At 38.6% G+C, this 23,715-nt stretch overlaps 2 protein-coding genes across 8 annotated transcripts; one reads left to right on the top strand and one right to left on the bottom strand.

Moving 5' to 3' along the window:
• Positions 1 to 1,239: 1,239 nt before the first annotated feature.
• Positions 1,240 to 16,732, bottom strand: kansl3 (KAT8 regulatory NSL complex subunit 3). Of its 7 annotated transcripts, none has more exons than XM_030417848.1 (22): positions 16,515 to 16,732; positions 15,584 to 15,858; positions 15,262 to 15,432; positions 15,051 to 15,141; positions 12,438 to 12,623; positions 12,186 to 12,314; positions 11,969 to 12,085; positions 11,781 to 11,879; positions 11,049 to 11,120; positions 10,872 to 10,946; positions 10,561 to 10,718; positions 10,362 to 10,425; positions 10,052 to 10,240; positions 8,879 to 9,035; positions 8,477 to 8,554; positions 8,004 to 8,183; positions 7,474 to 7,561; positions 7,134 to 7,261; positions 6,647 to 6,753; positions 4,814 to 5,012; positions 3,777 to 3,895; positions 1,240 to 2,222 (listed from the first exon to the last, which is right to left on the bottom strand). In XM_030417848.1, exons 2-22 carry the CDS (start codon positions 15,793 to 15,795, stop codon positions 2,217 to 2,219), a joined length of 2,625 nt encoding a protein of 874 aa, XP_030273708.1. In that variant the 5' UTR covers positions 15,796 to 15,858; positions 16,515 to 16,732; the 3' UTR covers positions 1,240 to 2,216. The 7 variants fall into 7 exon arrangements, with proteins under 7 accessions (XP_030273708.1, XP_030273710.1, XP_030273711.1 ...); XM_030417850.1 differs by having other exon boundaries at positions 1,240 to 2,219; XM_030417851.1 differs by having other exon boundaries at positions 1,240 to 2,219; positions 3,777 to 3,892.
• A 4,258-nt stretch (positions 16,733 to 20,990) lies between these two features.
• msmbl (microseminoprotein, beta-like) lies at positions 20,991 to 23,300 on the top strand. Its single transcript, XM_030417962.1, has 4 exons — positions 20,991 to 21,114; positions 21,514 to 21,595; positions 21,734 to 21,839; positions 22,750 to 23,300. Exons 1-4 carry the CDS (start codon positions 21,112 to 21,114, stop codon positions 22,877 to 22,879), a joined length of 321 nt encoding a protein of 106 aa, XP_030273822.1. The 5' UTR covers positions 20,991 to 21,111; the 3' UTR covers positions 22,880 to 23,300.
• Positions 23,301 to 23,715: the final 415 nt, after the last annotated feature.

Raw genomic sequence — 23,715 nt, 5'->3', positions numbered from 1 at the left:
TTATTTTATTTCATTCGCCTTTATTTTACCAGGAAGTCCTGTTAAGATAAAGATCTCCCTTATAAGAGAGACCTGGCCATGGAAGAACCCGTACAAAATGAAAACATAGGAAAGTGCAACATATAGAACATGACATATAAGACATGCCTTCTTCATCAGATTTCTAATGATGCCCTTAAATTCATCACTGGATATAAATTTGTCTAATTTCAAGTTATTCTATGACCAAGGCACATTGTGTGAATATGCAAATTTCCCCAAACTATTAAAAGCCAGGGTTCATTTATTTGATAAATAAAGGTATTGGATAATTAAAGGTACTAGTTCCTTGGCAGACTGCATGCTGTGTCAGAGCCAAGGTAGTGCATTTTTCAACTATTTTCTTTTCTCAGCCATCAGATAAAAACAAAACTCTAGTACACAGTATATATGTACATACATGTAAATATATGTATGATTCACTTTTACTTGTACTTAAGCACAGTTAATATCAAATACTCTAAGAGTTTTACTCAAGACCACCTTATTTGTAAGGTTGACTTTCACTTTTACCAAAGTCATATTTTAACATAATATCTTTTACTTTTACTCAAGTATGAATTCTCAGTAGATACTCGACACATGGTATAAAGTATAAACCATTATTATTATTATTGCTGCTGTTGTTGGACAAACCTGCCTGCCACGGACTGACTTGCGCTATTAATGTAAAGTTTATTTCTGGCATCATTGCTCATATTAGGGATAAAGGTTATGGTCCTAATTTTAGTTAAAGGTAAATATCAACCTAAAAAAATGTTCGGAAAGACGTGAAATTAACCCTCAGTTTCCACTCAATTTATCACACTCGAGTCAATTACTGGCTCTTAATCTGTGCTGGAGATTGGAAGGAGAGACCTCAGCTGGATTGCTGCTGATGATGGGAGACTACGCCAGCAGCTCTGTTGTTCTCTGTCTAACTCGCATCAGTTATCCTGTCCCAGCCTATTACATACAAAGTCTGGTTTATACAAGAGGGACGAGACATACTCTCCTTATCTAATCTCACTGCTGCCTATGGGTGGAATTTAAGACAGGATGTCTGCTGAGATGAGTGGGCTGTATTTATGCTGTTGCTGTAAACACTGCAGTGTAAGTGCCTTCGTTATATTGTGAGATGAGTTTCTTAACTTGCTTAATGCCAATTCAAGTCTCGAACATACTGGTCCAAATATTTAGATTAGCGAACAGGAAACACAGTTGAGTGTTTTGAGGCAAATCAGTGTTTTTACTGAGGCAGTTTGACGCAAAATGTCCATATACAGGGAAGTGATGACAATGCAGATTGGAAATATTGCCTTATACAGTAGTTTAGACAGTGGAACATAAGGTTATAGAGGAAACAAACATAATAAATACTGTTTATCCTAATTAACAACAGACATGACCTCCTCATCTGTTGCAGCTTTTTGAGAGCATGTTATTAAAACTGAGTCAACACCTAGCATGATTCATAATATACTGCAGTCACAGGATTATGACCAAACCTGACATTTAATTAGCATTGAAATTTAGTTCTTGCAATAACATATTTTAGGCCCAACATATGCTGAAATGAAACTGCTGCACAAAATTCAACTATGATGTTGAAATACTGTAAAGAAGTGAATATAATTACTGTGATAAACAAAATCAGAGCCATGAAGAAAATTGTTTACACTCCCGTTAATCATCTAATCCTGTGATAAATGAGACGCAAGATAGATAATGACAAAAGGGTATAAACTTAGTAAACACTCAGAAAAAGAGTTTACTGCCAGCATCACAGTCCAGATAGCTTCCGGTTTATCCTCACCATATAATTTCCTCTTGAGAAGATAACATGTTGTTTATCTGGCTGTCAGAATTTGCTCATTAAAGTTAAAGGTGAAAGAAGAAAAGACAGACTGTTGCACGAAGACCACCACTGCAGTGTTAGTAGAGTCCTTGCTGTCCATCTGTGCATAGAGGTTACGCATCATGGCGGCTCAGCCACAGCTGACGGTGACTGCCTGGCCTTTTCCATCCACCACAGGGGAGCTCTCTGGAGGATGTGAGGCAGGTGTTGTGTGTGTTGTGGGTCGGTGTGTTCATCATTAAAGGGGGGGTACAGTCTCATCAGCAGGCTGTGGCTCCCAGATGCCTCTGGCCCGGCACCAGCTTACATCACTTGCACCACCGCATGGGAACCGAGATTTTCACTGCTGTGAAAGGGCAAAGTGGAATGAATGAACTCACAGTCCAGAAAATGTGATAACAAACCTACTTATGGTAAAATAAAAAGGGCGGCTCCACAAACGTTACACATTTAAGTGTATTTACGCGCAGAGTACAACTGCATGTGAGAAAAAACACTTTACTCTTTCGTGCCTCCAGAGGAAGCTGCTTGAAATCTGAAGAATTGCCTCCAGTGATGTCACTCCAGTTGCATTGTGGGTATTGTAGGGACCAGGTTTTGAAAAACGGTCAACTGGTCTGCATTCGTTCTTCCTTTTGAAAACCTGGCACCTACATTATCCACAATGCAGCTCAATTCCTGAGTGTCATGACTAAAAGCAATTTATCAGATTACATGCAGCTTCCTCTAGAGCCACTAAAGGACTTATACTACTTTTTTTCCATATATACGGTAGTACTGGGACAGACCTGTAAACACACCTTAATGTGTAAAACTGGTGGTTTCCCTTTAAGGACCGGGAATGACATTAACTACTATGACTTGAGAAGTAACTGACAACAACCTCAGAGTGTGTACAGTCTTTTCAGTAAAAACATTGAGGATGTTTTCAGGTATTTCAGATGAGAATGTTTGCAGATGCAGCTCCCTTTTAGTCTCCAATATGGATTAAAATAAGGCTTTGCTCAAAATGCATTTTCACTCTGTAATCATGTCAGATTTTTATGTAATTCCCTGATGACTGCACATCAAAACATGCACAAAAAAACCCAGCAGTGGTTAGTTTGAGCTTACTTGTCAAAATACTTGTGACAGTAATCTAAAGAGGCCATCTGTGAAAACAGCTGCTTCATAAACAAGGATGTAATTAAAGTTAAAGCTGTTCACATTTGAAACTTGTAATCACCTAACAAAATGTAATCATACTGTTGTGCTTCTGTTTGTACACTTAAAAACCTCAGTGTGTGCATTTCACTTAATGCACATCAAGTTGCAAAATACACATAAATGTTGGGTAGTGGATTGTTATTCAGGGTACTATTTAGGATATGCTTTTGATTACTTAAAGGATTACTATAAGGAAGGCTGCTCATAGAAAGTCAGAAAAACAGCATTGCAGCATTCTCCTAAACAACTGAAGTAGATGGGGACTTTAAAATGTAAAAAAGAAAGACAGCAAAAAACAATTGAAGAATACAGTATTTACAAGCATGACTGAGATCGTGTAGGACAAGCTGGATGGAGCCATGTTAGCTTTTTGTTCAGCTGTTTTTTTTTTTTTTTTACGTTTTAAAACAAGTCCCATCTAGTTCAGTTGTTAAGGAGAATGCTACAATGCTGTTTAGGTGAACTTGTCTTTTGAGGCTCGTCATCCCCACAAGAAAATGTGGTCTGCAAAATTGTGTTGCTCAATAAGATACATCTCCTTGGGTTGTATGTGGGTATTGCGAAAGGAGAAAAGGCAAAAACATGAATCAACAAGGACAAGCCTCATGTGCCATCACATGAGAGATAAGTAACCAAACAAAGCAAGTAAAGCGTGCCCACATCAAGAGCAGTAAGACGCTTTAATGAGACACACCTTTGGCTCATGGGTGCGAGGCGGCGTCACAACCTCAGCAGCTTGGCTGAGAGATCCCACTCGACTTGGCTGTGCTCCTCGAAGAGTCACCGTTATTGCAGTGGGGGCTTTCTGCCCTACTGACACACAAACGAAACTGCTCAGCACTTACAGCTAGAAAATACACTAAAATGGACTTGACCATTTGATTCTTGCCACAAATGTTGCTGCACATTGTGATGGAGGTCATCAGAATGACCTTTTTACTCTTAGGTTAGCAAATTAAAACAATAGCAAGGTGTTGGACAATGAAAATAATGAGAAGCAAAAGGAAATTTTAAGTTTTAGTTAAATGAGAGTGGTGACAAATACAACTGATTCACACTAAAAGGGAAAAACAAAACAGGAACAATGAAAACATGAGTTTGATTCCAGTCTTTATTGTCACAACAGGAACAGAGCTGGGGCAATGACATGTTTTATTGCTTCTCAACATGTCTTTGTCAAAGGGCTGGCATTCACACTAATGGATATTATAAGCATGTGTTTTAATGGAAGGGTTTACAAAATGTTACTACACAAAGAGGCAAACAAAATAATTACAAGCATGACATGACTAACAAACAAATCTGACATACAAAAGCAGCCTGGATCAAACGTTTGGGTGTCTTAATAAAATTGGTCAAACTTAATTCACAACTCTTCTGTACCAAATGGTTTCATACATTTAGATTTTACATTAGCATTTATTTCTACATGAACATTATGTGTTGACCATATATTTCCCAAATGGCTCTTTTTGAACATGCTGTATGCTGCTGATCTGCCCTCCGATGCTGTATAGTTGCACATTTGACTTTAACCTCAACAGTCGGGTTCTTCCAGGCAAACTATCTACACACACACACACACACATCGACAGAGCTGGCTTCTAAGGTCCTCTTCTGCGGCTATCCTCCCTGGCCTACAGACATCCTGATCTACTGTTTCCCAAACAAAGGATGAATGAACCCTGGGCATTCAACGTGGCCGTCGTGTTTTGGCAGTTCGAGACATACCAGCGGTCTGATTGGTGATGTGTGCCAAGCCGGGCAAGCTACTGGCAAGTTTGGCCAGTCCGCCATTGGTGAGCAGCTGGTGGATGGCGGTGGTTTTAGCCACTCCTCCTGTGGTGACCACAGGCACCGCTCGCAGCAGAGTGCTGCTGCTAGTACCAATGGAGCTTAGGACCTGACCCTGGGGCTTGCCACAAACCGCCTGAGGGAGGAGAAGAAGTCAAACAAATAGTGTGGTTCAGTCTTGTGCACAACAGACTGAAGATTCATGTCGTCTTTAACTTCCATCAGTAAACATGTGGCATAGTCACATTTACCTGTACAGTTGACATTCAGTTGTGTTTCATTAGTCAACACTTATCGACAAAAAGGATGAGCAAACATTTGAAACCACAGCGAGTGCATAACGGGCTGTCCCTACTGACTTGTTTCCTAACGGCCAAGGCCCAGACCACAAACACACAGGTATTTTTGGAAAAGGGGTTTAAAAACAAAAACAATCTCTGTCCAGACAGGGTATTAGTACCGTTTCACAAATAATCTCCCTCCATACTAATAACAAATTGTCTACACAGTGTTTGGTTGGTGGGTTAAAGAAAATTCTAGGAAAATTTTTTACTTTTACGGACTCTGTAACATTACCTTTACAGGTACCAGGACAAAAATCATGAGGCAGTTAAACGGTTACATCATCTACAGCTGTTTCACTCTTTTTTCAATATTAAGTCCCTTAAATTAATGTATACTCTCAAATACTGCCAAATATCTTACACACATTCTCCAAGTTCACATTACTCAATGCTGCCACGTACACTTATAAGACCCGACCAAGAAGCAAACGTCTGCATCATTGTTTCAAACGATTATTTCTGCCAGTCCAGATGTAAACACTGACAACTAGAGCCTGCCTCATAAATTGGTTGGTCGACCTCATCAGCTGGTACTGACCTATTGCAGATATATATCTATATCTATATCTATATCTAGATAGATAGATAGATAGATAGATAGATAGATAGATAGATAGATAGATAGATAGATAGATAGATAGATAGATAGATAGATATAGATATAGATAGATATATATGTCTTTTAATTCATAATAATTACATTTTTTGTGAATTTTTCTGTTTATGGACATTCTAGATGATAAAGTTTGTTCTTAAACTGCAAAATGTTGTACCTATTATCAAAGTATAATAACAGCATTAAAATCGTTATGGAATCTATTGCTTAGAAGTTCCAGAATATATTCAGAATATTTCAAGTTTAAAACAGCTGGACACAAGATGTCTCCTACTTCACTGAAAAGTGCATTCTCAGTGTTGAGCACTGGAAGCTCCAATTTTCCACATCAAACTTGTGGATGCTGAACACTGGACCATGATTGGCTTCCAAACTATTTTTGATATCACAAATCATGATTGAGGACCAACTCTTAATAGTCGACTTTCATCAGCACAAAGAAATGTAATAGTTTCAGTAAGGATTTATTAGAATGTATTTATTTATTGTTGGGAGATTGTATAACATTTAGCTTAGTGGAGCTAACAAACAGGCAACTGAGAAAATCTAAAAGTCTGTGAATCTGATAATGGGAGTGTAAAACAAATCCCATTAGCAGACCTGGAACTATTGTTTTCAATACAATATCTGTCAATAGAGACTAATTTATCTATTAAATCCATGAATTTGTTTACCCATACACATGGCTGAGGCTCAAACTGTTTTAACATACTAAATACTTTGGAACATTATTTTAAGACTAGTATACATAATTCTTTATGACTGCAATTCAAATGACCTTAAGTTTTATGTAATGTAACCAAGTGGTACCTGGGTGCTGCCTGTGTTTGATGCTGTTGAGGGCAAACTAGGAGCTTTGGTGACGATCTCCTGAAGGCTGAAACTTAGGCCTTGAAGAAGACTGCTGGCGGAAGGTGCTGCACACAAACACAAACAAAATGAATCAATGGGGGTGAAATCAATGCCAAAGATATATTACACAAGTCTTACTTTTATACAGTGCTCCCGCCTCCCACCCCCCGCAGGCCTAAACTAGATGGACACAAGCACACAACACAACATGTCCAAAGGGCAAGGTTTGGGGACAGTGACAGACAGCGATGGCGCAAGAGGTGATCAATGATGATGTGTGCTTAAATATGTTGTCCTCACACACTGTTCTCATTCAGTGTTCAAGACTTTAACCTCACTCTACAAAGCGATTAGAACTGCGCTGTGTGTTGAGGTGACTGCGCACAGATTAGCTGCACAGTTGAGAGTGCAAGCAGGCGTGCAGGGCAGGACAGGACAGAGATACCTTGGGCAGTAGCCGGAGCTTGCGCCTGGACTGGTGTGGAGGACCCTGACACCATGCAAGGCTGCACACTGTTGAATGAGCTGGAGCCTGGGGACAGGGCACCAGACATCTCTGAGAGACTACCAGACCTGCAGTGACACACATAACCACCAATCTACTCAGGAGCTAACCCAGCAAGTGCTGTTTGGCCATCATTCCCAAACTCTGAGTACTCATCAATCCCTCTGCACCAGACACACTTTTGTCCAATAGGGCGGGAGTGGGCGTGGGTTCAGGCATGATTAGGGGTTTAAGCGCTCTATAGTGAATGTGCCTGTGTGAAGCAGGCAGGCTAGCTTACCGCTGGCCTGTAAGAAGTCCAGAGAGCTCCTTGGCTCCAGCCACAGTCTGTCCCACTGTCACTGTTAAGGGCTTCCCAGAAACACCAACTGCACGGAAAAAGGATAATCATGATTGTTGGTTATTTAACTTGGAAGAGAGATACTCGTATGACTTTTTGTTTTAGGAAGAAACAACTACCAAACACAGCCAGGCAGTTATGCGTTACAGGTACTAAACATTTTCAGAAATACATGGTTTTCAAACGTCCTACTTTCACTTTAGCAAACAAAAACATGTTTTTCTTCTTGTCATTCCATCTAGAGATCTGGATGAAGGTCAGCTGCTCAAAATGTCAGACTTCCCATCTCCTGTCTGCCCACAACTGATTTTATCTATCAGCCAGACAACAAGGAACAGTATCTTTTTACTGATCATATAACAAAAAACCCATGCAAGGTTTCTCAATGTGTAAAGAAAACAAAAATACTCCAAAAGCACTGTATATAATCGCACATGTAAGAAATGGTGTCAGGATAGCAGGCTCTGTACCTTCCTGTGCAGCAGGGCTGATGGTGCCCCCTGCTGACTCGCTTTGGGAAACAATGGTGACTTTGATCTTGGCTCTTTTGGAGGCTTTGCTTGGCGTGGGACTAGGCGTCTGCCTTCTCTTGCCATGTGACCTCAGTTCATCTCTGTCCAGGCCCTCCATCTGATCACTGGTCACTGGCACTGCACCACGCAAACAAACAAAACAAGGACAAACACAAGCATGAACACATATTCACCAGACCGCTGTGGTGACTTTGTTTTCTGTGCTATCCTCCTGTGATCTTTGAATTCAAATATTAAATTTGAAAGCACATTTCTATTGCCTATCTTCTTAACCTGCTCTTAAATGTGCTCAGCGATATTTCAGTTTCAAATAAGTTTTTTATTATGTGACATTCATATAAAAGTAGGGCAATGGGAACAAGGAAAGAAGTGAAGAGAGGAAAGAGAAAGAAGGAGGGACAGACACTTACCAAAAATACAAGGAGGGCTGCCAGGAGGAAGATTTTTCCTCACAAGCATGTTTTGTTTCATAAAAGCAGCAAACTGAGCTGGAATGAATTGGAAAAAAAGCCGGAAAGGAAAGATGAAAGAAGAGAAGAGACAGAGGATGAGAAGAGAGTATTTCAGTCACGTTCCATCTTGCCCCCTCAGATGTCGTGACGTTATTATCTCAAATTGTATTTGCAACCAGTATCTCACATACCACCAATGTCTGCCCAGCAAAATTCAGCAGAAGTTGAGGTGAATGACTCATTGTAACAAGTTTACATAAACAAGTGTGGAGAGCTGTGTACACACAGGTACCAAGATCACTGCGCACGTGCAAGTGAACGTGAATACACTCGTAGATAAATGTGTGGTGGTGAACTAACCTTGAGCCTGCTTGTGAGTAAGCACTGTGCCAGAGCGCTGCATGTGCGTCTTGAGGAGCTGTGTGGCTGTGATCAGACTGGACTTCTGAGCTGGAGACAGACCAGATGTCTTGGGTTTGGGACTTGAAGTGGGACTGCTGCAGACACTAGACAGGTCCTGAGAACACAGGGAAGAGGAGAAACATCTGATGAGTAATGATACATTAATGTCAAGATTCAACATTCAAGATGCAAGATATTAATTGTCAGTCCAGCAGTACAAGTACACTAGTGTGAAATTCTTTGGCAGAGAGAGTCATCTATAGAAATAATAAAATAAGTAAATATAACATATATAGAAAATAAATATAAGGAAAGAGTATAATAGCGAAAATATTGAAAGTAAGCAATACGGTAGGAATTAATGTAATGTATGAAACGGAATGGGTTTGGAACAGCAGTAATAAGTCAGTCAATGTAAACCCATTGCTTCTATTATTCATTAGACAGGATGCTTTCAGGGTTTCCTGCCTGTCAGACCTAAGAATCTGAAATATCTGGAAAATCTATTATGTAAATGTTGGTTAAAATGAAAAAAGTGGAACTCAACTATCAGGGAGTGCAGCACTTAAAACGATAAATGTACCATTTATTAATGACAGTTATTATAAAGTGCTTCTGAGACGCTTTCAGTGATATATCATTAGTCTGCCATGACTCACAAGTTTCTCTCAATTCATAAAGCTGCCTTGCAGATGTTAATGCGTAACTCATATGAGTGGAAGATGTGAAAACATGTCAGCTTCAACACTCTGCAGCTGGCATATTACAATTTTACATCATCTGGCAGATCTGTTTTCTTTTTGCACTCGGCAAAAATGAGGGAATGTGAAAACATGCCAGTTCCTTTTATGGAAGATAGCAACTTGTAAGTCATCCCCACTTCTCCTTTTTCTGATCACTTTTTCATGCCTTGACAGTCTAACACTGCCCCGAATCATAGGCATAGATAAAACCAACAAAGCGGTCGCAGATGTGATGCACTGTAATCAATTACTATTCCGTGTAAAAAACTATAATCTTTATCACACAGTGAATTAACAATCAGATGCAGCCCTGGTGGTACTCTAAAGCCTAAAAATAAGTGACACCCTTTAAAAGACTGTTAGTAAATTGTAGCTGGTGTTAACTGACCTCTGAACCTGACGGCGAGATGGGAACTCTAAGCGCAGGTGAGGAAGGTCGTCCTCTCTCCATATCAAAGGGAAGCTCGCGTCGAGGCCTTTTCTTCTTCTCTGTGTCCAGGTCCCTCATCTCCCCTGAGCCATGACCGTGGCCCTCAGCCCGCGTGAGGACACCTGACAAGAAGTCAGCTATCTCATCCTGCACATTAGCAATGCAAGAAGAAGGAAAAAAACATCATTGGCATTTTTTGGCCACAGAAGATGCTGCAGAGTATGAGAAACATTTTAAACTGAGCATTTACAGTTAAGTAAGGACCAACCTGAATGCAGCGGTCCACCATGGTCTGCGTCAGTCCCTCTGTTTTCATCTTCGCTGAATTGATTCTGTGGAGGGAGATGGTATAGTGTTACCATCACAAGGGAAGGATATGACTATATTACACTTTGATGGAAAGAATATGATATTTTATGATTGTTTTTTCCTTCTCATTAACCCACTTATTCAAGGTTGTGACTGACCTGAGGTTGTCGTCTGCTCCACCCACCATCACCATGCTGTTGTCTGCCCTAAGCTTCTCTCTGAACTCTTCCATGCCTTCTATACTACACTGCAGAGCATTCTGGCCAATCACAAACAACACTGGGGTCTTCATGTCCAGCAGCGGGTCATCCACATCCTGAAGATCATTAACAATTTGTAAATTTACCTAAATCTTTTTTAACTTGAAGCCAAAGTTCAGTTTTCTTTTAATAAAGAATTAAATAATAGAAGTATAATCAAAAAAAAAGGGAAAATGCATATCACTGGAAGATAATGCCTTAGTTCTTACCCCTCTTGGCCCGTTGACTGTTAGCAAGGGGAAGCCGAGACACACCACAGCGGTCAAATACTCCATAAGGGATACCTATAATTGATCAGTATTAAATAAAACGATCATTTGCATTTTATTAGGGCTGAAACAGTTTAACCTCACATTAGATTACTGTGATGTTACAAGAGGTCTTACGTGACAAGCGATGAGAGCTCCAGCGTTCCAGCCAACCAGAATAATGGGTTTGTGGGGGAAGTGACTGTGAACCTGGTTGTTAAAAATCGTGAAGCATAATCATTACGGCTGCAGACAAATCACACACAAAATCAAATTTAGAACAAAACACAATCTGTACTCAACTTTTTTTTATTAAATAAATAATAATTAATTGGTAAACAGCAACTTTATCCTCAGCTAAACCTGATAAAAGCAAATGTTGCTGTCTAGTAAGGGCACAAAAACAAGTAGGGCTACACGACATGCTCAAAAAATCCTAACGTGCCTATCTTGAGAGATATTGCGATTATGACTCATGATGAGTAAAAATGACAATTTAAACATTTCTAATTTCTTATTTCGCTGAAAAACTATTTCAATCGTGATTATAATGACATTTGTTGGGGTCTGTACCAAACAGACATGTTGTCTTTCATTGGGGGAACAAGATCTGTAAGCCAGGGCATCTCTGCTAACCTACAGTACTTTATCATAGTTCTGTTTCTGGCACATTTCACCTTTATGACAAATTGCAGCCTCTTGCATTATGGATATTGACTTGGCTTATACTTTGAATGCTTGCTGCCCTAAAGTTGACACATCCTCAATTAAAAAATATTACTCTTACAGATCCAAGCAAAGAGTTAGTTTTGTTAAGAAGTTTTTAAGTAAAACACTTCATTTTCATACATTTCACAAAATCACACCCACCTCCATGACCTTGGCCCTGACGGTACCCAACATGTGCTCTAGACACTGTGTGATGCCAATATTTGCGCTGCTGTTGACATGACTGTGCACTGGAATGACCTGACAAAGAGAACACATTATTAAATACACATAAATTTAAAAAAAAAAAAAAAAGCTATTTGACAAATACAGATTGAACTGAGTGAGACCTTTCCCAAGCAAGACAGCTGTGACTGCCAGAATCTCATTCGCCGCGAGGTAGAGAGGGCAGGATTGGTTGGGCTTGATGGTGCAATGAGGATGAGTGGGGATCCAGAAAGCTTGCTCTGAAAAGAAAAACAAACAGGGACCTCTCATCTTTAGCCACTACAGACCATGAAGGACAATTTGAAAAAAGCTTCTATTATAGACTGAGGGTGGCGTTACCGGTTTGTTTTGGGAAAGGACTCCTACGGCTGGGTCCCAGGGCCGTTTCAGTAGTAATGACAGAGCCTCTGCACTCGGAGCACCAGTCTTTGTCGTTGTTAGCAACATTCTGTCAATCAGCAAAGGCAACTTCCAAGACACAAAGACGAATAGTAATGAATCTGGAATCCTAGATCTTGCTGATATTGTTGCAGACATCTGACATGGAATACAGATTAATTCTTGTTTTTTATTCAATTACACATGACATACCTTGCTTTTGAGAGTTTGCAGCACATCCAGGTAGGCTGCAAGCATGGCAAGGCTCAAGGATTCAATCATGGTCGTGTGTAACCACTGTGTCAGTTTGGTGTCCCAGTTCACACTGGCTAATGCATGCCGCACCTTTCTGGCACACTTGTCCACGGCTATCCTCCGCAAAATTGGCTCATTGGAAGCCTAAGGGAAACAAGATCACACAGGACACCCTGTAATGTTTCAATAATGTAATATCTGAATAATTAAAAATTACACATATGCCCTCAAAGGATAACATCTGCCTCAACACATCTGAAAATCAAAATAACTGAGGAGGTGCTTTTCAAATTACATACTGGCACTTGCCGACATGTTCAAGAGTTGGTAGGAAAAATGTAATTTAGAGCATAATTTGGCTGTCTGATAAAATTCACTTCCCTACAAAACCACACCGTCATTCTAGAACAATTAAATTGTACCAAACAAAGCTATTAAGTGATCTACCCTCTGACTTGAGGGTCTGTCACAAGATAAAATCCAAATGCAGTGCTTTTACTGTCAAAAACATGTTGGAAAAATGCTAATCACAATTTCCCAGTGGCGTCTACAAATCCCCAACCAACAGTCCAAAACCTAAGGACTCTTCATTTACTCTCATTAATGACACAGAAAAGCAGCAAAATCTTAAATTTAAGAAGCTGGGACCTGCAATCCATTTAGATTTTTGCAAGAAAAATGACTGACAAGATCATCAAAAACAAAATCTATGCAGTTGCAGTGTTGAAGCAGTAAGATTGATTAATCAAATACAGACTATAACAGCTATTTGTTTGGTTAAAGTTTCCTTGAGCTTACAAAACAACCCCACTTACAGACAAGATGGTATAAGCCTACCATTTAATACATATTGATGCGTTTTACTAGTTTCCTTTTCAGTGCCTGATGAAATGTGTCCTGGAATACAGGTAGACTTTCAAAACATTCCATTCTAAAACCCGGACTTGACGTTCAGAACTACCAGTATTTCTAAGACTAGCAACCAGCAAGTACCACGGTGCGGAAGCTAATGGGCTGTGCTACGTCCTTTATAGTCTCTATATAGTCTCTGTCTGTGTATTTAAGATCTCATTGAAAAATTCCAAAGGATTGTCTGAATGGCCCTAAAATCACATTTGTTTTTCACATTCATTCATATAAATATATATTAACAATACACAACATGAAAATAATAATAACAATAACAATAATAATAATAATAAAAAACTTGTGGTGTTACATTAAGTGATTTAGATCTATATTCAGTATCTCTGTAGTCTGATCATGCTTTAGTACATGATGGGACAGCAGCACTGTGTTTATTTTTGATTAATGGGATCTCATATATAAATAGGATTGTTTATTTTTGGACATAATATAAGTAAATAGCCCCTAACCCAACCCGGTAAGAGATATAAAAATGCCAAGGTCCAAATTTCACTCCCAGTCCACACCTGCTTGTATCGATTTTCTGGCTGTATGATGGATTAAAAAAAAAAAAAAAACTCACGTCCATAATACCAATCCAATAGAGTAGTCACATAAACTACAGATACAAGAATCAAAACAGTCATAGCTGTACAATAAATCTTGTATTACCGATACATATAGTAACGTTATCAAACAAGAAGGAGAGCATATCCGCTGCTGCCATTCTAGGTTATGCACTGCATGTGCATTAGGGCTGAACGATATGGACAAAATTTCATATATCGATATTCATGCCAGATATCTCCATATCGACATGATACGATATGACTAGGGGTTCGGTGAAAAACAAGCATTTTTCAGGAAAATAAAGAGATTATTTTAAGACATATACAAATGGTTGATAGAGAAATCTTTACCAAATAATCACAAACTCACTACAGGGACAAATATATTTGAAGTAACACCAGTAAAGGCAGGGAGAAGATCAAACAAACTATGTGCATTTTTACAAGATGAACTATGACATCCTTATCTGGAGAGAAAGAGTGAGAGTGAAGATCAAGACTCGGCAGCTTCAGGTTATCGCCGGTAAAGTACCAGTGGAATCTAGAAAGACTAAGAAGTCAGTGAATTAACGGATCAAAACAGAGTAAATGGCAGCTATCCGGGCTCAAATCCACAGAGCGAGCGGCCGCGGTGTCCGCTCCTGCTGCCCCCGCCAGCCCACACGCACTGGCCTGCCACCGCAGCCGCTCGGGAGGGCAGAGACCCCGGCGCTGCTGCAGAGGAGCCGTGGACTGCGATGACTCTCAGCAGCATAAGAATTACAATATAATATATTTCTCACCTTTCCCCTGATGATCTGAATAAGCCCCTTCATTTTGTTGCTAGTCGCTTTTTAAAAAATAAAGTCGCTAAGAGGGTCTGAAAAGCCGCTAAATCTAGTGAGAAAGTCACCAAGTTGGCAACCCTGTCATGTGTGTGTGTGCGTCTCGATACGATACGATAACGATATATCGTTCAGCCCTAATGTGCGTAGTGCAATAACTTGTGATTTCAGAGAGCACTAAATGTAGAACTGTTGTAATCCAACAGCTCATAAATGGTGCTTAAAATGTAAAGCCATTGCATACAGAATAACATAAAAATAGCACAACTTACATTTTCATTGGCCAGGCGAGCTAGTCTTTCTGCTTGCAGAGCTTTAAGGACTTTATTGAACAGTTTGTTCTGGGCCACAGACCAGCCAGTCCTGAAACAAAACAATGAATAATGTCAAAACAAGGCACTGTAACTGAAATACTTCTTTTCTTGATGAACATGAGTGTCAAGATAATAAATGAACAGTGGATTTTTCTAGATGTCTGATTACTTGTTTATGTGCTCCTCCCAGTCATCGGGGGGTGGAGGGCTCTCAGCAACCGTGCGAGCAAACAGTACATGCCGCTCACACTCCTTCATCACACTAAGAGCCTTCTGATTATCATATAGAGGAACAGGTGTCGGTGTTACTGTTTCCACATCTATTACAGAATCAGATTCTCTGTGGACAAAGACAAGAATATCAAATCCGAAAAGCATTTAGTGATCAAACTGATTCATTTTGCTAGAGCTGAACAGAGTGGGTTGGTTGATGACACCCCAAGCTGAAATAATACCAGTTACAGATTATTATTAGGTGCTTTTTGACTCACGACAAGACTTCAGGCTGGCGACGAGGGGCAACAAACAGCGTCCTTGTTGGCCGGGCGCTGCTGGCATCTGGGTGGGCATTCCACGGCTTGGCATAGCTGTGGTCCAGAAACACCAGATCCAGCTCTCTCTCATGAGCAGACAGCTGGAAAAGCAAGGACGTGCCCATCTTCCGAGCTGATATCTGGAAGTCCTTATCCCCACCACGATGCATCCTCTTCCTGGGCCCCAAAGGGCCCTGGGAAGGTCTCAACAACTTGTGTGGATTCAGACCCAACTGGTGAAGAAGGGTTAAAATGTATCATTTGTATAACACTTGAAATAATCAGGGCTATCTCAGCTTGGGCTTGACTTTGGCATTTCTTGTGTGTTTTTTTTTTTTTTTTTTTTTTTTCATCCATATACAAATACTGGTTCCTAAACGTGAATGAGCTGGTTTACTAAACTGTGCTATCGTCGATAGCATATAACGTTATTTCGGTTTCGTTCTGTTCAAAACAAGACCTCTGAAGACCCTGGAAAAATAATGGACATCATGCAGCATTTCCTGGAATGCATTTACTTGAACCGTCTAATAACTAGTTAATTGAAGAGGGAAATAATCGTTAGTTACGACCACAACATGATGTGACGTTAAAGCATGCAGCTGCTTTGTCCACAGTGAGCACCACCCATTACTGCAATGTACTGGTGTACGTTAATATCACTGATTTGTACGGGGTCCAAAACAACGTCAACTTTTATACCAAACATTATTTAACACATTGATTGCATAAAATGGCCTAATTTATTCAGTTGTGAGCTCAATGTTTATTTTTAATGCGAACGCTGTGTAAAGGGACTGACGTCTGTGGGCTGGCCTAGCATGCTAGCGTTAGCATAGCAAGCTAAAAAGCAAACCAAATAGCGCTATCGCTGAGTTCCTCTGCTCACCTTTTCGCTCTTTTACTCCATGCTTGTCGAGACTGCTTAAACTCCTCTTTCATGCAAAATGAGATTTAAAAAATGACGTTTTTCTCAGGCAGTTCCAGTGGTTACATAAACACAAATGTTTAGTACGTACGATCCTCACTTCCTTTTTGTTGTGTAGTTGGTTGCCATACTAGCTACACGCCCCCCGTTTTCGCTGAACTGGAAACAAGGGGACATTCAGGACCACAGCTTTCGACCAAACTGGCAACCCTGTTTGTGGCGCGTCAGAGGGTGACGCAAAACATGGACTGGATCATTAGCCAAAAGTAGACTACCTGATGTTAATTAGCCAGTGCCTCATTAGTGTGTTAAGTGTTGTCCTGTTAGTGTTGAATATTTTTTAGTTTATATATCTTTATTTATTTATTCTATTTACTAAACTATACTATCGTTATTTATTCTTTTATTTCTCAGTCTGTCTCAGTCTCAGTCTCATGTATCAGGTCATTAAATACAGCAATTATATTAAACACAACTTTATGTATTCTGTAGTTACTAATTCGTAAAACTCTTATATAAGAATAAGAATTTTGAAAAAACTAAAATAATAAGTTAGTGTGATGCAACAAACCATGTAATTGCAGAAAATGAATCATATTAAATTGATTAAATATAGTTTTACTGTAATATAATCTCATCTATCTATACATCTATATAGCTACACATCAGTCTATACATATATCTATACATCAATCTATGCATATGTGTGTACATATATCTATACATCAATCTATACAGATGTGTGTACATATATTTATACATCAATCCATACATATGTCTATACATCAATCTATACATACGTCTATACATATATCTATACATCTATCTATACATAAATCTAAACATATATGTATGCATCTATGTATATATAAACATATCTATACATCTATCTATACATCTATCTATACATCTATCTATACATAAATCTAAACATATATCTATGCATCTATGTATATATACATCAATCTATACATAAATCTATACAATAATCCATCAAACCATCTGAATGACATCACAGACGTCCACAGTGAGGAGAGGAGGGCAGCTGATGCGCTTCACTGGATGGGCTTGGTGGAGGATCAAGCTGCTACATCACTGGGTGATGCTCCACATGCTCTGATTGGCACCCACATGCATGGTCACTGTGGTCTGTGTGTGCAGCTGCTGCACCAGGGCTGTCCACTGGTGTGCGCTGTGACAGGGCCAGGTCTGTCTGCCGGACGTAGCTCTTCCACATCTCTCTGAGAGGGCGAGGCCTCCATCACAGCTGCTGTGAGGTGGATGATACTGGTGACACACATGGCCTCATACACGCTGCTACACCAACACATAAAAACAAAGGTCAATCTTCTAAAACTTTTAAAACACTTTGAAATAAGATACCTCTTCTTACATCTGCAGTAAACTACATCTGAATACTAATATTGGATCAAATTACATTCATTTGAGAGCCACAACTTTTGTAAAGATGCACAATTCCGTCTCCAGTATACTGTTTAAAGGTGGCAGGGTCTGCCACATATAAACAAAGTAAAACAGTATGAAATTATGTTGTCCTTTAAGGTCACTTTGTTTGTTCAGTCACCAAAACAAAGAAAGTTTGTTTATTTATTGTGTATACACATAAAAAAAATCAGTCAGTGAAGATCTTTCTCTTCTGTTTAAAAATAGTGCCCCTGTACCAGGAACCATTGTACCTCAGCGTTATCGTTAAGTGGGGAAGTTGTTTTGCACCATTAAAATTATATTTAATAAAATGTACAATTGGTCATCTGTAATGATCCTGAACTTTGTTTTCATGTAAATGTTCAATGGTGCTACTGCAATGGAACTACTTGAACTAAATACTTTGAACTAAATTTCCTTGTTTGAAAAATGTCTGTACTTTAACAATCAAACGTCTGATCAGAGGGAGACATCTCACCTCTCACGCTCTCTAGATATTAAGAGATTTTATACAAATGTAATAAAATACTTCTTAACAGAATTACCAACTCAGCTTTATTTAACATATTTTAAAATTAACTGATTTGTCCCTCAAATTAAACAGTCAGACAAATAATATTAGACTCAATGAAGTAACTGTTGAGTGTTCACTACTAACACAGAAGAATGTACAGTATTTAAATACACCGACTTGTTTCACTTTTCACTCAAGTTTACATTTCCTTACTTGGTCACAACTGTATGCCCTGCTGGAAAAAAACAGCATAGACCAGCATAGCTGGTGACCAGCAAGACCAGCATATGTTGTGTTTTGATGCTGGTATGCTGGTGTCCAGCATTGGATGTGTCTACAACTTATTTCATATTGCAGAGTATGAGGAGGAGTGAAGTTGGCTGTGAAAGCCCAATACAGGACACAGAGTCAGTGAGGTTGTCACAGTACACCAAGTTTATTGAACACAAGTTCACACCTGCAAGATATTGGGGTCATTTGAGGGCACCGGAAACAAACTGTAAATACTGCACTAAATATACCAAAATATAAATGCAACACTTGGTTTGTTGCTCCCATTTCTCTCACAAGTTAAATTAACCAATTTTGTAATGGTTTTCTTTTTTATGTACACAAAACAATTACCGGTACTTCTTTTAGATTTTGAGCACACGTTTGTTAAAATCCAATAAGATAAGCCGTCCAACTTTGGGGGCTGCCAAATCGCACAAAATGCAAATTTCTACATAATATTGCTTTAAAAAGAGGCAAATCCCCTGCGGCACCTGCGGGACCTGTTCTGGCAGTAATATTTACGGTAGTCAATGGAGAGATACTAATAATGTTTAATTTAATCCCGTTTTAACTGTGCCATTAATCCCACATATGCTGTTTGAAGTAAACTTAAAGTTACAATCTTGAAGATTTTCATTTCGATAACTGTCTGTTAATTCCATGTTTGTTGGCAAATGAGGTAACACGATGGGGATCGAGCCTGTGTGGCCCACTGATAAAAGTAATGCAATAAAAAAAAATTGCAGTATTAAGAATTGAAAGTCTGTGGTGACCAAAAAGCTGTACAGTAATTTACTGTCAATGCAAACCAACCTTTCCAGCTGCTGCATTTAAACTATAGCTGGCAAAACACAAGTTGACTTATGTTATAATTACAGGAAATGCAACATGTTTTTCAGTGAACTTTGCAATGGCTTCTATTGCAACAAAATACTCATTTTAACAGCTGATCAGTTTGAAATACTGCAGGGTTACAGAACAAGAATGTCATGTCATGTCCAGAACAATATGCAGATCACTGTTGTTCACATGAATGCTGGAAAAGGCCATTTATTGCCTGACTTCTTTATTAAAACAACAATAGTTTGTTTGGCTGCATTTTAAACAAAATGCTCTTATGTTGAAGTTATTTCTGACAAACCTGCAACTGCACCTGCTGTTACAACCCCTGTCTTTGCTTTTTTCCCTGTTAGACGAATACATGGGGACCTCTTCCAATTAACTCCCCTTATTTAATTCCAAAGGTCCCCTTAAAAACCAGTGTCCTTCATTAGAAATCCAATATATTTTTAACTCTTACCATCACGAGTTGTGAAATTGTTTGTTGATAACTGTTTGTTTTGGTTTTGGCTGGACAAAATTCTTAAATGTAAAGAGAGTGGGTATAAAAGGTGATAATATTTACTTTTGACCCTTGTATGATATAGACATCAAGGTTTTCTATATAGCGACACTTTACAGAAGGATTTATCTGTGTTTAAAAGACACAGTTAGGGTGCTGGGATACATACATATTCTGTATGCTCGGATTGATTTATTAAAACTACGATGTTTGTTTAAGTATTTGCCGCTATGTTCTCTGCTGTCACTGTCAAATGCTCAGTGCAGCCCTAAGGTGTGTGTTGGGATCGTGTTAGATTGTATTGTTTTACTAACCATGATTTTATTAGTTTCAGTGAAGAAATATATTTTGACTCTCTGTGCTTTGCCACCACTTTCAAAAGCTGCATCTTCATAGGGGCATGAGATCATTAAATAAAAAACTAGAATAACAGACACACACATCCTTGAAATCTTAGCCGTTTGTTCCTCTCATGTGTGCATAACAACATCACACTATGGACAATTTAATAAACCACAAATTCCCCACTTATTTTAATCAGCCGGAACTGATTAAAATGGAACAGCTGTTTCAAAATACAATTCAGTAAAGCATCACTCACCTGAATTAGTTTTATTTTCGAGAGAGGGGAGTAGGAAATGTTGCTTGAGTTCATGTGATACTTAAGCTAAAGCAGGCCAACAACAGCTCTGAACAATTTACTCCCAAAACTGGCAACCACTTATTTTTAATAGTAGACATGAGGAACTCTGAGGAACTTTGTTGTATTAAATCTTCAAACAAACTAATAAAATTTCCCCTTTTTTTCTGTTAAGACAAATACAGCCAATGGTGACCTCTTCCAGTTCACTCCCCTTATTTAGTTCCAAAGGTCACTGCAAACAGACTGTTTAAAAGACAGTGACCTTTAGTGTATTAGGAATACACTATATCTCAAACTCTTACCAAAAGACATCACAAACAAGACAAGTTTAACTGTCACCATGGTGAGTTTTTTAAACTGTTGAGTTATAAAATTGTTAGTTGATGGCTGTTTATGTGATTTGACAGGATACTTTAACTCATAAATGCAAAGAGAATGGATATAAAATGTGATATTAGTCAAAAAATAATAATTTAGTTAGTTAGTGACTAAGTCTTAACTAAGTTAGTGTTAGTTAGTGATTCAGTTTGGACCCATTTTAGGGTCTGGACCTCTAGTCATGTTTGTCCAAATGGTGACACACAATAGAATTCATCTGTGTTTTATAGATATGATACACTGTTTAACTGTCAAAGGTGTTTTCCTGGATTTTGCAGAATGCATACTGGGAAGCATATCTATAGTCTTTATCCTATGCTGAAATCAACATATTAAAACTATAATATTATCATTTTCTCTGAAGAAATATTTGGCTCTGGCTTTGCTGCTATGTGCTCTGCTGTCCCTGGCAAACGCTCAATGTTTCCAACAGGCAATAAAACCAGGTAAAATAAAAGATAGAAACTATAATACACACAGACATAGAGTGTTTGTTTATGTTTATGGTATATACAAATATTTTCTGCATTAAAACAATTTCAAAATTGATGCCACATAATGAATGTGCTGAAAAACATTTACAGGCGCGACCCAGTGTCAGGACAGTGTGGATGGCACATGGCATGATGTAGGATCTTCATGGAGAAACAGTGACTGTATGGACTGTACTTGTGGAGGATGTTGCTCTGCGTAAGTACACAACATTTTAGTCTTTACATATGAATTAAGGCAGGGAAATACATATCATATTACATCATGATTGTGATATGAGACTACATCGTCTTAGATTTCAGACATATCATGACATGAAATGGGTGTTGTCTTTTCCTGGTTTAAAGGCATTCGCTACAAAAGGTGATGGGATTTTCTGAATTTACCTGTCTGTTCTACACGTTCAAACACCTGCCTTTACCATCCTAGTCATTATGCCCAAGCTAGTGATTATTTTTCAAAGTTGTCAGTATAGTCACAATACACAATAGTCACAACACTGACATTGAGGTAAATGGTCAAAGGTGTCATGCTATTTGATTTTGTCTCAGGCAAAATGGCACTAAGTACTTGTACTTTACTTGAGTACTTCCATATTCTACTTTCTACCTTCACTCCACTATGCTTTGGAGTCAAATCTTGTATTTTTTACTCACTACACTTGTTTGAGAACTTTAGTTACTAGTTACTATAGAGCTTACCACATCAAAGCCTAAATTAAAATGTATTAATTTTAGTGGCAATCAGATAAGAAAAAACAAAACCCACTAACTCCAATAATTGCTGAAAATTGGATCTGATAATAAAATAACACGTAAATATATGTATCATTTACTTTTACTTGTATTTTAGTACTTAAAATTACTTTTAATGATAAAGTACTATTGATATCAGATACAACATTTTTACTTTCACCTTTACAAAAGTAATATTTTAACACGATATCTTTACTTTGAACTTCTTTCAGCATTTATGTTGTGTATCGAGATAATGCATAAAAATATTAGTATATTATTTTAAAGGGATAGGCCCAGCCTCAATAACCAATTAAATGTAATCATATCTGTATCAACATATTCTAATATGTGTTTTTACTGTGTAATTGCAGGTATTCAACCCCCAAGAGCTTCCCCAGCGACTGTGTGTCAGTGTTTGACCCTGTGGCATGTAAATACATCGTGCACAAGAGGGATGACCCGAGTGTACTGTGTCCGATTTATGCCGCAGTAGGAAAGTGATTGTGTTGTGAAGCACTGTAGTATTTTCGTTTTTGTTTTTGGTAAACGAGGGAGAGACATCTGTGATCCCTCACTGGCTCTCCACAAGGAAACACTGGCTGTTTTGTAGGTTGGACACATGACCAAGAAGGAAGCAGAGCAGCTGGAAATTGAAATGAAAATACTGCTATAAATAAACTTTCACTTCAATAGATAGATAAAATACCTATTTGTTCACAATTTACTTCTCTGTTAATTGCTTTGTGTATAAAAGAAGATGATTTTTTTGGTGCAAGAAATTCCACTGATTTTAATCATGAGGATCAGTTAGGCTCATGTGTCATGAGAAGTGCTACTCAGGATGTGGAAACAGTTGTACAATGTCTGCTGTTGCTCCACAGTAAGATTTCAAAGCTTTGAGTAAATAACCCTGATAATGTAATCAGCGTTATCAGACTTTTTATAACAGCATTACGAACTGAAGCTGTGGGGTTTCAGAGATGTAGGCATGTAGGAGGCAGGGATGTTTAAACAAAAGACACTGTTTTTTGGAGCTTCACCTATATTTGAGACTCTAAGCTAAAATATTTCATCCTCTGCTGACCATTACTTTATCTTTTTAATATGTGTCTTAGAAAACTGACTTGGATTTGTGTTATGTTACGTTCAAGTTATTGAACACTTAAGCATACTTAGTAGTCATGTTGTTGTTGTTTCCTAAGTCACAAACACATGATGAACATGCAATATTGTTAGCTGAAATACAAGCTAGAATATCATAAAAAATGTTCAGCTTCATGGCCTCATGACAAACAAACAAACAAACAAACAAACAAACCAACACAAAGCTAAAAGCC

This window comes from Sparus aurata, chromosome 5, assembly GCF_900880675.1.
Source record: "Sparus aurata chromosome 5, fSpaAur1.1, whole genome shotgun sequence".
NCBI lineage: Eukaryota > Metazoa > Chordata > Actinopteri > Spariformes > Sparidae > Sparus > Sparus aurata.
This window is presented reverse-complemented; position numbering and strand designations above follow the sequence as displayed.